The sequence below is a fragment of the Lactuca virosa genome, chromosome 9 (genome assembly GCF_052849685.1).
Source record: "Lactuca virosa cultivar CGN04683 chromosome 9, Lactuca_virosa_CGN04683_v6, whole genome shotgun sequence".
Taxonomy (NCBI): Eukaryota; Viridiplantae; Streptophyta; class Magnoliopsida; order Asterales; family Asteraceae; genus Lactuca; species Lactuca virosa.
Window position 1 is genome coordinate 101,546,468 of NC_136434.1, and position 15,598 is coordinate 101,562,065.

Sequence of the window (15,598 nt, forward strand, 5' to 3'; positions counted from 1 at the left end):
TACTTATCTAAGTACCAACCAAGTCCTGAAATTATAACCAGAGTCTCCTGAAGGGAGAGCGTGACACTTGTGTATAGATCTATACGGGATTGACAATCCCGCACCTTAACTGTTAGCTATAGTTAGGCCGGCAGGCCTGGAGTGACAAATGTCGTACCGACTGCGACGCCTGAAGAACGTCGTGTTCAGGCCATCTTAGGTCATCAAGCATGGTTGTGATAACTCACAATTTGGTATTGAACAATACGATTAGTGTAAGAATAAGTAAACAACTTCACATAGTTTTATTAAATAATAAAACTATAATACAGTAGTTTACAAGTACATATGGTAAACCCAGACACTTACAATTACACAGTTTTTATACAAGTACAAATGCAAAATACTATTCCAGTACAGAGAAAACATACTTTTTATGGTTTTATGTGAATTAAAACTACATTATACTATTTCAGAGTACAATAACATTTACACGTTTTGATCTTAGGGCATTAAGACTACAACATATTACAACAGAAAATATAGGATTTTATGGGAAAACATGTTTAAATTTTCAAGGAGCAAATGACAGATTCAAATTACAAACATGCTTATGAACTCACCAACTTAATTGTTGACACTTTTTTCAAAACTACTTGTATTCTCTGGAAATCAGTAAACAAGTATCCACAGGTTTTGAGAAGACGGAGCTTCATAGACTCATGTCTTTTAAGTTTTGATATACATTTCGGTGTCAAGTATACATTGATTTGAACACGAATGTAAAACTATACTTTATCAATGTAATGGTTGTTGTACTTTGATTACTATTATGCAATTGTTGTGATAGTGTACATGACGGCATCCACCCTCGAACGTTTCCGCCGTTCTGGTTTGGGGGTGTGACACCGATCCCGATAGATATTAATATATAATGATGATACAAAACATATATTTATAGTAAAATTTATAATCACTAAAATTTGATCAAAATAACCCTAACTCATTAATAATTACTTGGTTGAAATTATATAATTTTTCCTTATTTGTTTATGTAATTTAACATGGTGTATTGTTTTTTTTCTCATTGGTTTATTTATCGTTACCTCAAATATTACTCTGATAATTTTTTTACTTTATTTTCCATGTTTGTATTTAAATTTGGTAGAAAATTTGTTTATAGTTTTTATGCAATCTTTGATATATTTATGTTTTGTAAAATCTTTAAACTTATGTTGGTAAAACTGAAATTTAATGTTTTTCTTTACGTAAAAGTTTTCATATTAAAATAGAAAAAGAAATCTTCGATTCCCCGTTAGAGATACCTGGTCCCTGTTGGGGGTGGGGGTAATGATTCATTTATATTCTCCGATAAGGATGAGGATTGAAATAAGGATTCAGGGATAGGGATGGGAGAAGGAAACGTTGGTGGTTTTAATGATGGTGATGTTGTTATTGATATTCATGATGATATACTTATTACTCAATGATGTGATCCTATAGATTCATTAATTGAGTTTGTATATCCATCATTTCTTGAAAACTTCAACAATCGAAATTATTTTGAAGAAAGAGAAATCATCACACTATAAATTATAACTTTTAATGATTTATAAAATAGTCTCTCGATGTTTTTCCCTAGTTTAACTGAAATTTTGATTTAAGTTAACCGTTTAATATTATATTGAAATTAATAGTTTAACTATTTTGCATAAAATCATAAATTATATAAAAGTTGTGACTTTAAAATAAAAATTTCTCATATACGATAACATATCTAAACTAATAAGTTGACTATAATATGTTAAAAAGTTAAAGTCATAATTTTATAAATAACAGTAAAATATGATATTTTAATATTGAAGTTTAATTAATTTACGATTACAATTTTATTTTTGCATTAATTTATAATGATTATTAGAAATAAATTGAAAAATCATAGAGGTTTCAAATGCATGTGGTGCAAGTAAAATGTCTCTTTTATAAGTATACTAGGCGAATACACACGCGTTGCGCAGAAACACCTATATAGTTGAAAAATTAGAAATATATGTATTCTTAAATATAACAATAACGTTGTTGTTAAATTTTATATAATAATTCGTATACTAAGTTGATATAATATATTGATTATTTTGAATTATATGATAATATACATCTATTAAAACTGCATAATCTCAATCGTTTGAATGACCTCTACCTGTGGGCTAGTCATGAATAGAACTAAATATACTATATGGTTTAATGATATTTATAGTTCTTGTTATTGTTAATTAATATTTTAAAATTTATTTGCTTAACGTTTTAATTTCTATCATTTTAATTATTTAAAACATTAAACATTGTTTTTTGTTTTTAAAGATAACAATATAATCATTTATACAAAGTTATTTTTAACTATTGTTATTGTAAGTTATTTTAAGCTATTTATTTGAAAACTTTTAATGATTATAAAAATATCTTTAGAAAATATTTTAGTTAAATTGAGATTACAATTTAGTTTTTACATTTAACACTACAATTTATCACTTTTAACTATTCACAAAATATTCTTTGGGTTTTTTAAGTGGAATTGAAATTTATATTTAAGTTGACCTTATGATGTTATATTTAAATTAACAATTTAAGTATTTTATCCAAACTTTTCAAAAGTTGTAACTTTAAACTGACAACGGTTTACATACAACATATTAAATCTAATAAATTAAGTATAATATATTAAAAGTTAAAGACATAACTTTATAACTAGAAGTAATATATTATTTTAATATTGAAATTTAGTTTATTTATGATTATATTTTAGATTTGATATTTATTTAACTTTATTAACCAACTTATAATCATTATTAGAAAGACACTACAATTTATCACTTTTAACTATTTATAAAATATTCTTTGGGTTGTTTAAGCTGAACTAAAATTTATATTTAAGTTGACTCTGTAGTGTTATATTTAAATTAACAATTTAAGTATTTATCCAAATTGTTCAAAAGTTGTAGCTTTAAAATGATAATGGTTTACATACAACAACATATAAAACTAATAAATTAGGTATAATATGTTAAAAGTTAAAGACATAACTTTATAAGTGGATGTAATGATATTATTTTAATATCGAAATTTAGTTTATATATGATTACACTTTAGGTTTGATATTTATTTAACATTATTAAACAACTTATAATAATTATTAGAAAGAAACTGAAAAGTCATGGGAGTTTCAAATGAATGTGGTGAAAGGAAAAATGTTTCCTTTATAAGTATACTAAACGAATGTCCGCGCGTTGCGCATAAACACATATATAGTTGAAATATTTATAAATATATGTTTTTTTAAATATAACAATAAAGTTGTTGTTAAACTTGATATAATAATTCATATACTAAATTTATATAATATATTGATTATTTTGAATTATATGATAATATATTCATCTATTATAACTGCACAATCTCAACTGTTTGAATGATTTCTACCCGCGAGTTACTCATCAATAAAATTAAATGAATATATGGTTTAATGTTATTTATAGTTTTTGTTAATGTTAATTAATTTTTTAAAATTTATTTGCTTAACATTTTAATTTCTATCATTATAATTATTTAAAACATCAAACATTCTTTTTTTGATTTTAAAGATAACAATATAATCATTTATATAGAATTATCTTTAACTATTGTTATTGTAAGTTATTTTAAGCAACTTATTTAAAAACTTTTAACGATTATAAAAATATTTTTAGGAAATATTTTAGTTAAATTGAGATTATAATTTAGTTTTTGCATTCATAACTACAATTTATCACTTTTAACTATTTATTGAGTTTTTTAAGTGGAACTGAAATTTATATTTAAGTTCGCACTGTAATGTTATATTTAAATTAAGAACTTAAGTATTTTGTTCAAACTGTTCAAAAGTTCTAGCTTTATACTGATAATGGTTTACATACAACAACATATTAAATCTAATAAAATTGAGTATAATATGTTAAAAGTTAAAGATATCATATCATATCATCATATCATATCATATCATAGTATATTATAAATGAAGTTTTTTTTCTTTCACCACATTCATTTGAAACTCCCATTCATTTTTCATTTTCATCACATTCATTTGAAACTTCCATGACTTTTCAATTTTCTTTCTAATAATGATTATAAGTTGGTTAATAAGGTTAAATAAATATAAAACCTAAAGTGTAATCATATATAAACTAAATTTCAATAATAAAAGAATATATTTTCTTCTACTTTTAAAGTTATGTTTTTAACTTTTAACATATTATACTTAATTTATTAGGTGTAATATGTTGTTGTATCTAAACCATTATCATTTTAAAGCTACAACTTTTGAACAATTTGTATAAAATACTTAAATTGTTAATTTAAATATAACATTACAAGATCAACTTAAATATAAATTATAGTTCAACTTAAACAACCTAAAAATATTTTGTAAATAGTTAAAAGTGATAAATTGTAGTATCTTTCTAATAATGATTATAAGTTGGTTAATAAGGTTAAATAAATATCAAACCTAAAGTGTAATCATAAATAAACTAAATTTCAATATTAAAATAATATTTTTACTTCTACTTATAAAGTTATGTCTTTAACTTTTAATATATTATACTTAATTTATTAGATTTAATATGTTGTATATAAACCATTATCAGTTTAAAACTACAACTTTTGAACAGTTTGGACAAAATACTTAAATTGTTAATTTAAATATAACATTACAGGGTCAACTTCAATATCAATTTCAGTTTCACTTAAAAAACCCAAAAATTAAATCGTAATATCAATTTAACTAAAATATTTCCTAAAAATATTTTTATAATCGTTAAAAGTTTTCAAATAAGTAGCTTAAAATAACTTACAATAACAATAGTTAAAAATAACTTTATATAAACGATTATATTGTTATCTTTAAAGGTTGCATGTGACTTCCATAACCATAAAGCTTACACCTTTATGCCATGAAAACCCCTCAAGACCCTAGATTTGAAGTATTCTCCATTTGAGACGTCCAAATCCCAAGAATCATATCATTTGGACCAAAAGCAAGCAAATAACTAAAAAATGGAGATCTAAATGACCACAATGCAAGGTTCAAGCTTTATACCAGCAAAATGTCGTGGATGAGACAAGGATTCTGGATCTAGTAGCTCCTTCTTGTGTCTTCAAGCTTTTCATTCTTCCAATGGCTTCAACACTTACAAATGGCTCTCAACACTCAAATGGCTTTAGGGTTTTCGAGGATAGGGTTTAGGGACTTGGAGGCTGGAAATGAGACTAAACCCTAGGACTTAAGTTGTTTAAATAAGGTGCAAACCCCGAAAATTAGAGTTTCCTATCTGCCTGCCAACTCGTCGAGTTGGTCACTAAAACGCGCGGTCCAAAACATCTCTACTCGACAAGTCTGGGGCTTCCAACTCGCCGAGTTGCTCTGTAAACATGAATAAATTATAAGTTTAAATGCATACCAGGAACCAAACGTTACATTGTTTCACATGTTTTTGAGTCGTATCGGTTTGGATCTCATCTCCTTTAGCTGCAATAGATTTTTTATTGAACATATGTATAGATTGTGCATGTTAACAACAACTAACGTGAAAAAGAACAAAGATTACAAAGGTGATGCCATAATATAGTTTTTCAACCACGAAACCCAACTAATATCGAGTTTGCAGTTCCTATATACAAACCATTTACAAAGAAAATTTAACAATCGAAATTTAAAACAATCCCTTCAAACTTTATTTGTTGAAAAAAAAAATGATGTTGTCACCAAATTTCCAGTCACCCTCTATATTATTATTATGAGTGGCAAAAGACATGCTGGTGTGCATTTTATTAAAATTGGAAAGATAAAAAAAAAAAAAAAAAAACAAAAACAAAACAAAAATTCTCAGTCTCAAATGATTTTATATTGTTTGCACAATCTTAGTGAGAGCCATGTGTATTTAAAAATATTAAGCATCATGCCAACGTCTTTTATTAGATCACATCAGCGTGTTCGTTCCAAAATAATTATTCAACCTCAACAACTTTCAACGGATTGCTTTTACGCTATAATAAATTATTTTGTCAAGTAAAATGATGTTTATAATTGAAAAAACCAGATTACAATAACTTGTTATTTTGTACAATCGAAAAAACCACATTTATTGAGAAATTGTGCATGATTGTCAAGGGCGGAGCTAGGAACACCGACAACCCCTGACTTTTCCGGCCGCAGTGAAATTTTTTTTAAAAGTTCTCGAAATTTTTATTTTTTCTATTACCATGCAACCACTAATTTTTCCGTGCAACCCTTATGATTGTCTTAGATGTTAGTAAACTTTTCAATAGATTCCAACGAATCATGAATAATAATTTTGTGATTCTTAGATCCAGATGTGATTTTTAAAAAAGTTAATTTTGTTATCTAAAAAATATGTTATAATGGAGCTTATTGCTCGTTTACCCTTTAAATTTTTGTAACATTTTTAATATCTAACATTTCATACAAAAGATTTGTTATTAAACTTGTACACAAGTTTCATTATATCATCTAAGCCTAAAAGATGTTTTCAATACATATAAGTCTACTGGAAAATTTTATGTATTTTTTTTTCTTTTTATATTCTCACAAATAACTCTTATATAAACATTAAAAGGCAACATAGCAGTATTTTCTACCGACGTTTCCTACAGTATAATTTCTAAAGTCATAGTTTTTGCCTTTTATGTTTTTATTTTTTTTACTTTGTAAAATGATATTTTTACACTTATATTTTTTAATGACAGTTTTTATCCAGATATTTTTATACTTTCTAAAGTGAAAATATTTACCCCATACATTTTTTAAAATACTTTATAAAATAATATTTTTTACCCATATAATTTCTAAAATTACAGTTTTCATTTATATATTTTTAAAATACTTTATAAATTCGAGTTTGTCTACGTTTCGACGTCAATCTTTTTTACGTTCCGCTGTCATTTTATGTACGTTTCCTACGAATGAGTCGAATCATAAATAATACAACTTCCGTTTGTTACCTGAAAAAATATTGCTTTTTTTTATGTATGTGTCGATATAAATTCGAGTTTCATTACGTGTCGACTTAAATTTTGTGTATGTTTTTCTGCTTATTTTAATGTACATTTTCTACATATGAGTTCGGGCACATATAATACATTTTATCAGTACAATGATACATTTTTTCAATGATCTCAACCTTGTATATTTATCTACCAACAAGTGCAATAATATTTTACATGCTTATTTTTATGTATGTATCGGTATAAATTTGAGGTAGTCAATGTTTCCACGTATATTTAGAACTTTCGTTCGTTAAATTTTTTAAAAAAAATTGACTTGCTTTTTTATACGTATGTGTCCTTATACATTCGAGTTTGTGTACTTTCAACGTAAATTACGTTTACGTGCTTATTTTTACGTATGTTTCATACGTATGATTCAGTTCAAATACTTCATTTTATGTACGTTTCGATATAAAATCAAGTTTTTTTTATGTTTCGATGTAAATTTTGTGTACGTTTTCATGTTTATTTTTATGTACATTTTCTACATATGACTTTGGTCACATATAATATGTTTTTATACAACGGTATAAATTAAAGTTAGTCGAAGGTAAAGATCTTGGATATTTTTATCTACAAACAAATACAACAGTAATTAAGTTTTATCAATATAATAGTCAAAATTCAACTTACAAAACAGATTAACATGAAACGGACAAATTAGTAGTTCTTTGAAAAAAAAATAACCTTATATGCTTTTAAATGGAAAAAGAAAAACCTGCTTTTACGTCGTTTGTTCAACGACATTATTAATTTATTATCATGCAATCACGCGAATTGCCATTTACCGATTTCACCCTTGAGCATACTTCTTGACGCTAAGTGGGCGTGAGCCACATTAACTCCTTCATTGACAAATTGACAAAGTAATAATTATAAAGGGGCATTACCGTAATTTCACATCTGTAAGAAACTGCACTATAAAATTGAATCCCGGGTTGTTCATGTCGACTCTCACAAGTCACACCACAGCGAAAAAACAGGGTAAAGCAACTCCCAAAGTAGCAAACCTGACACAACCCAAAACCATCAATTTCCTCAATCGATTCGTCAAAAAAGCTGATAAGCAGGTACAATTTTATGATTCTTCTTTGAAAAAACTTCGTAATCTCTTGTACTATCGTCATCGATTCTGTGTTTGAATTGTGATGATATTCGCGTTTACATCTTCATCTTCTGATCGTTTTGATTTTTGAATGTTTTACAAAAACGAGTTCAATTCAAACTAATCTTTTATGGCTTAACCTCGAATTCCTCTTCTTCCTTGTCTTCTTATGCTTGTTGTCGTTTTCTTCGATAGATATCTAGAGGATATCTTGATTTGTAGTTCAGAAGTATGAACGAAGATGAAGTTTTCTGGATTTTTGTTAATTGTTTGCTTTAGAGAGCAAATCCGCTATCCAATTATCTTAAATTTAAATTTAAAATGGATAGATCAGATCATATCATATCATCAACTTGATGATTTTCAAATTTCATACCATTCGATGATGTTTTGATTTATGCGATAACTAAAAAGTTACCGTTTCAATAGTTCTGTTTCATGTTTCTATTTGTAATGTAAGCATTTTATTATAAATTATAAAAAAATCATTGTGATGTTTTTACTATTTATGGTTAATAAATTAGGCATTTGATTAAGTTGAATATCCAGACTTAATATAGGCTGTAACTTTTTGCATCCTTCTGATTAAATTGGTACTTAATAAAACAAATTCAACTAAAAAACATGCTACACATGACAACAACTAAAAAAAGCCATAGTCTTCTTTAAGCTTTTGCTAGACTCTAAAAGCCAACTTCCCCCTTTAAGTTTGCTTCATAATTTAATATCAAAATTTTCTTTGTGTTTCAGGTGAATTCTTAATGACAAATTCATCAATGGGTTCGATTTCAAACCCGGAAAACGAACAAAACATAATCAAAACCAAACCACAAGGAATCCAATTCATAGAATATACCAAAAACTCAACCCTCTCATACAAAACACACCAATCCATAGTCCTAATCATCACATTTTTAGCTTACGCGAGCTATCATGCAGCTCGAAAAACCACAAGCATCATAAAAAGCTCACTTGATCCTCAATCTCAGTCTCCAAACGACACCCTACAATCCATCTCCTTACTTTCGTGGTTGTTAGGAAGCGGGTGGGCCCCATTTAACGGATCAAACGGGACCGGATTGCTTGGAGATCTTGACTTGGCGTTCCTATTTGTATACGCGATTGGTATGTTCTTCTCGGGCCATATAGGCGATCGAATGAACCTAAGGGTATTTTTGACAATTGGAATGGTTGGAACCGGTTTGTTCACTTCATTATTTGGAGTTGGATATTGGGCAAACATTCATTTCTTTTACTATTACTTGGTAGTTCAAATGCTAGCCGGGTTGTTTCAATCCACGGGTTGGCCTTCCGTGGTTGCAGTTGTTGGGAATTGGTTTGGAAAGAGTAAACGAGGGCTCATAATGGGTATATGGAACGCTCATACGTCTATAGGGAATATAACCGGATCATTGATTGCTTCTTATTTCTTAAAATATGGTTGGGGTTGGTCGATGGTTGTTCCTGGTTTAATGATTACTATCGTTGGTTTGTTGGTGTTCTTGTTTCTGCCTGTTGATCCTGAATCAGTAGGAGTTGATGGAGATGGAGATGGAGATGGAGATAAATCGGTTGAAAAAATAGGGGCTGAAGTCACTAAACCTCTATTGAGCTCAAAGGCAAACATCCAGAAAGAGAAAGAATCACCCGTGGGGTTTATAGAAGCATGGAAGATACCCGGGGTTGCCCCGTTTGCATTTTGCCTCTTTTTTGCAAAGTTGGTTGCTTATACGTTTTTGTATTGGCTCCCGTTTTACATCAGTCACACAGGTAAACTTGTTTTCAAAATTTCACGTATCTGTATTGGCTCCCATTTTACACAAGAATATACGTGGAAAACTCCAAAACCAGAAAACATTTTTCACTATATGACAAATTATTACAATCACATAGACTAATCTCTCAAAATTTGACTTGCACCTTTTTACACTACATATGGAACATAATAACTCATTTAATTTTAGCCAACAAATCACAATGTTGAAGTTTGTGTGATTTTTGCAGCCATAGATGGTGAATACTTATCTGACGTGGCTGCGGGCAATCTATCTACATTATTCGACGTAGGGGGAGTTGTGGGAGGAATCCTAGCTGGACACATTTCCGACCGATTAAATGCTCGAGCCATCACAGCAGCAAGCTTCATGTATTGTGCTATTCCAGCTCTGTATTTCTACCGAAACTATGGACACGTGTCCATGACTATAAACATTATTCTAATGTTAATCACGGGCATGTTTGTAAATGGGCCCTACGCTCTCATAACAACTGCGGTCTCGACTGACCTCGGGACCCACCGGTCCCTGAGAGGTAACTCTCGGGCCCTTGCGACCGTCACTGCAATAATTGACGGAACGGGCTCAATCGGTGCTGCGATCGGGCCGTTGCTCACGGGTTACATTTCAACCCGGAGCTGGAGTGCGGTTTTTACCATGCTTATGGTGGCGGCATTTGTGGCGGGGTTGTTTCTTACTAGACTCGTGGTGGCGGAAATAGCATCGAAATGGGAAGATTCGAGACGGGGTTCGATTAGTATTCGGAGGTCTCCTTTAGTTGAAGTGTGATTGCTTCTGATGGTATTTTTGTAAATACATGTGATATTATGTGTATGTGATTATAAATCGATTTTGTATTTAATCTTTTGAATGAATGCGACTTTACTCAAGCTTGGCAAATTGTTATATATATAGTCTATTTCTTTAGTGTGGTCCTGATGTTAGTAAAGTAGCCATCTATAGGTAATAGAGTTGTATCCAACTTTTGCAAAGTAGCCATCTATGGGAATGTAGTTGTATCCAACTTCTGCCAAAAAAAAAAAAAAAAAAAAAAAAAAACAAATATAAAAATAATAATAATAATAAATAAATAAATAAACAAACAAACAAATAAATAAATTGTTTGAATGAGACTCAATGACCATATTATCTTTACATTTCAAAATACAAATTCTATAATATTATCCATTTTAATATTATATGAATTGAGAGGACCAAAGAAGGATAAAAATATAAAATGTTGATGTCTTAATAAATTAACTAGGTTTTTTTGTTTAACCAATTAAGTCATTATGTTGTCGCTTAAGTCATAAAGAAACAACAAAATATATATATATATATATATATATATATATATATATATATATATATATATATATATATATATATATATATAGATCACAAAACGTTTTTTTGACATTTTTTATGAAAAAATCGCAGGTTTTTAATTAAATTCGCTGAAAAAAATTTTGAAATTTTTTTTTTTTATAAAAAAAAATTGATTTTTTTTTTCAGCGAATTTTAATAAAAAGCTGCGATTTTTTATAAAAAAATTCAAAAAAAAGTTTTGTGATTCCTAAGTATTTTGTTTATGCATTTTTATGATTTTTAGGGTTTTTTTTAGGGTTTTTTGTTTTCCGTAGAACCTAAACCTATATATATATATATATATATATATATATATATATATATATATGAACTATCTGAATGAAGACTAAATGACTATTTTACCCTTACATTCCAAAAAAATATAAAATTCATCAATTTTAACGTTATATGAGTTGGAAGGAAGAAAGGGCAAATAGATAAACGGTCTGTGTCTTAATACATTAACCAAATTTATTTGGCTTAACCAATTAAGTCATTATGTCCAAGCTTAAGTCATAAAGAAACAACCTTGTATAGTTGTTCAGATTAAGTGTTTAACAATTAAGCTTATTAAGTCACAAAAAAAGTCCTTTGGATATATATATATATATATATATATATATATATATATATATATATATATATATATATATATATATATATATGGGAAAAATGAATATATATTACAGCCCCACCTAAGCTTAGGTACTATATATATATATATATATATATATATATATATATATATATATATATATATATATATATGGGAAAAATGAATATATATTACAGCCCCACCTAAGCTTAGGTACTAAATCTCATTGAACTACGTCGTTTTATTAGCTAAAGATTGTAATTAGGGATTCATAATTAATAGTTGATGTTGTAGATTCAGAGGGTGTTTGGCTTAGCTTTTGAAAGCCAAAAAGTCATTTTTGTAAAAGTTGGAAAAGTCAGGATTACGTAACTTTTCAAAAAGATGTCCTTTACTCTATTGAAAAAGTTGGAAAAGTCAGGATTACCAAACATCTTTTTGACTTTTAGAAAAAGATAAAACTAAAAAGTCAGTTTAAAAGTTATGCCAAACACCCTCTCAATATTGAAGCAATAATTTTGAAGGGAAGCAAAAATGTTAATTATCTTTGACCTTCGTGATGATGGAAAACAGTAATGTTTACTGACGTGAAGTAATAAATGATAACGGAGGAAAGAAAACATGGATGGTTAAACGATAATAGAGGAAAGAAATGCAATGGGGAAATGTATATTTACCGAATGAAAACTAAATCGGTTATATTTACTAAGATAAAACTGCATAATTTAGAGGTTTAGTACCTAAGATTAGGTGGGGCTGTAATGTATATATATATATATATATATATATATATATATATATATATATATATATATATATATATATATATATATATATATTGTTCTGTCATGTTTTAAAATTTCTTATTATTTTTGGGATGCTTTCGCAGGTTTATGTCATTTGAATGTTTTGAACTACACTTTTAGTACTACACTATTTTAAGCACTTTTTACAGGTGCTACATTTAAGGCCACGAATGGAAAAGAGTATCGGCTTCATACTAAGCAGCCACTAGCTTTATATTCTCTTAAACAATATGCCATCCAAGCAATAAAAATAAAAAAATAAAAAACTTTTGAGCCAATAAAGCTAATAAAACCAAATTTGCTTTCAAAATGTAGCAATCAACAGAAACTTCGCCTACTTTATTGACATAAGAGTTACAACGTAAGTGTGGCTGTGAGAATTTGAGGATAAACAAACAAAAAAGCGAAAAGTGCAACATTGCATTGGTGTCATTTTTTAAACTGATTATAGGGTTTGCTTAGACGCCACAAACTATGATATCGTATTGTGTGGGTCCCAAAACTAATGCATAAAAATAATATGGTTGATATTCCTCTTGTTCATACCCAATCCAACATGTCCAACTTAAAGCATCATTGGAAAAAAAAAATAACATTTGACAGAATATGGCAGAAGCCCAAACATTTAAGCCTGCGAGAGTTGAAGCAATATTTTTAGTAAAGACTTTGTTTTTGCCACACACATACACAACCATTCAAACACACGAAAAGTCACACATACTAACATACTTAGTCACATCAAATGCAAAGATACACAATAACACATACAACCACAAACACATACAAAGTTATAGCATTGTACTTTGAAAACCCTACTAACTATAGCAAGAACGTAAATTACATTAGGATTATGAATATTTATAAATGAAAATGCATATCGGTTTGTGAAGACGGATATTTGAAAGAAAGTAATCTCTATATGGTTTCACAACATACATACATGAAAACGAATATGTAAAAATATAGAAAATAAATTTGATAAAATAAAACTTTTAAAAAGGAAAATTCTAAATAAGAATATTACTCTATAGAATAAAAAGTAAAGCCCCAATGAACAGTATTCTTTTGGAGTCTTGGACTTTTGCCAAGTTTCAGATTTTGGTAGATTTAGTCCTTGCAACAAAGGTTTTATATTTTGGCAGATTTAGTTCCTGTAATTTTTAAATTTACAGAAAAGGTCCCTATAAAGTTTTTTTCTTTTTTTTTTTTTTTTTTTTTTTTTTACAAAAACAGCCTGTACGTATAAGATTTTTGTATGTTGGCAGGTTTGACATCTGTGTAGAAAAAAATTATGAAACAAACTCAACTATGGTTTCTTTACATCCCTTTCCTTACGGATCATAGACCCACCCCAAAGATATAGACTTCTACTTCCTCCTCGTTACACTCCTTACTGAAATTGCACCAAAGATATTCCGTCTTAATTTTACTAATTTGTAACTTTTTTTTATTATTCCAACATCATCCTCCAAATATCCAACCTATCATTCAACACAATGTGATCAACAAAAAGCATACATCTTGGAAAATACTCCTCTCTAAATCTCATTCAAAATTGAGGCAAAAATGTATATGAAAAAGTACCAATCTCTTATGGAACCCTATTTCCCCATGAGGATGGGGAAAGGCTCTTTTTAACCGATTAGGGTTCAAACTTCAAAGATGACCACCCATACATATAGCGTATAGCCCTAACATATTTCCTTCAAAACTCATATGTGGACTCTCCTAAATAGAGAAGGAAATAGACGTGCTATTAGATGTTAAAAAGTTTGAAGTATTGGTTGTTTGTGATTTAAATAAAGGAACTACAAGCAAGATCCCTCTCAAAATCTTCTTCCCTTCAAAATGGGGAGATAAATTTGATCAAGGTATTGCACTCTGTTCCCACTTCCATGAGCATCCATGTCCTTGAGGCTTTTGTTAATTCAGCCATAACATATAGATACAGCAGGGATATCAAACACAGTCAAAGAATTCAACAACTTTAACATGTAACAATTAAGCAATAGCAGATAATTGCATGTCAATGGAGTATTTGAGTAGGCAAGTATCCGGTCAATTAATAATTTATTCAATTGGAAAATTGATCATCAAAATGAGATTTTTTACATGAACAAGACTGTATATATTCATCTTGTCGAACGAGAATTCGTATAAAAAAACTATATCTTGGAATTCCATTGTTAATCAAACAGTTTAATAAACATCAAGAGTGATAGGAAGACCTGCGAATACTAAAAGTTGTCGTCGTCGTCGGGTTTCTTAGGTTTGCGATACCTTTGCTCCATTTGCTTCGCCATTGAAACAGCGCAATCTGCGAGCTTGTTGATATTTGGAACGTTGTAGTTCTGAGCAATGTATACGCCACACACTGTTCCTAGCATGAATGGAAAAGAGCTTCTTATGATTCCCATGCCTCCGCCTAGGATTTGAGATTTGTGTGATTTGGCGATTATTAGTGAAATGATACGATGATTGAGATCTAACCCCCTTTTTTTTCTCTTAAGCTTCTGCGTTTTCCGGTAGGGTTTGTAGGAGAAGAAGGTTCTCGAAGATGGAAACGCCTCCCGTAGCGACGCCGTGGAGTATATATTTTGGTGCAAATCAAATCCCCAACGCATTTTAGGGTATAATGGTAATCTTGTCGCTTATTGAGTTATTTCCCTTTTACAGTGGTCTTTGTATGGATTACATATATAAGTCCCTGGGCTTCTTAATAAGATAATTTGAAAAGGTAACTTTGCACTTCTAACCTCATGTCAAGTTTTTATTACAATTAAGTCATTCATCCAGAATTTTAGTAATAAGTGTTTTTTTTTAATGAGTAAATTACATAAATTGTCCTTTGATTTGGAGTAAACTGTGTGTT

At 29.0% G+C, this 15,598-nt stretch overlaps 2 protein-coding genes across 2 annotated transcripts; one reads left to right on the top strand and one right to left on the bottom strand.

Annotated features, from left to right (window-relative positions):
- The first annotated feature begins 8,013 nt into the window (after positions 1-8,013).
- LOC145137390 (putative glycerol-3-phosphate transporter 1) lies at positions 8,014-10,847 on the top strand. Its single transcript, XM_079071518.1, has 3 exons — positions 8,014-8,147; positions 8,933-9,952; positions 10,187-10,847. Exons 2-3 carry the CDS (start codon positions 8,944-8,946, stop codon positions 10,744-10,746), a joined length of 1,569 nt encoding a protein of 522 aa, XP_078927644.1. The 5' UTR covers positions 8,014-8,147; positions 8,933-8,943; the 3' UTR covers positions 10,747-10,847.
- Positions 10,848-14,777: 3,930 nt separating this feature from the next.
- On the bottom strand, positions 14,778-15,381 carry LOC145138590 (uncharacterized). The gene has a single exon (XM_079072648.1). It carries the CDS (start codon positions 15,348-15,350, stop codon positions 14,964-14,966), a length of 387 nt encoding a protein of 128 aa, XP_078928774.1. The 5' UTR covers positions 15,351-15,381; the 3' UTR covers positions 14,778-14,963.
- Between the last annotated feature and the right edge of the window lie 217 nt (positions 15,382-15,598).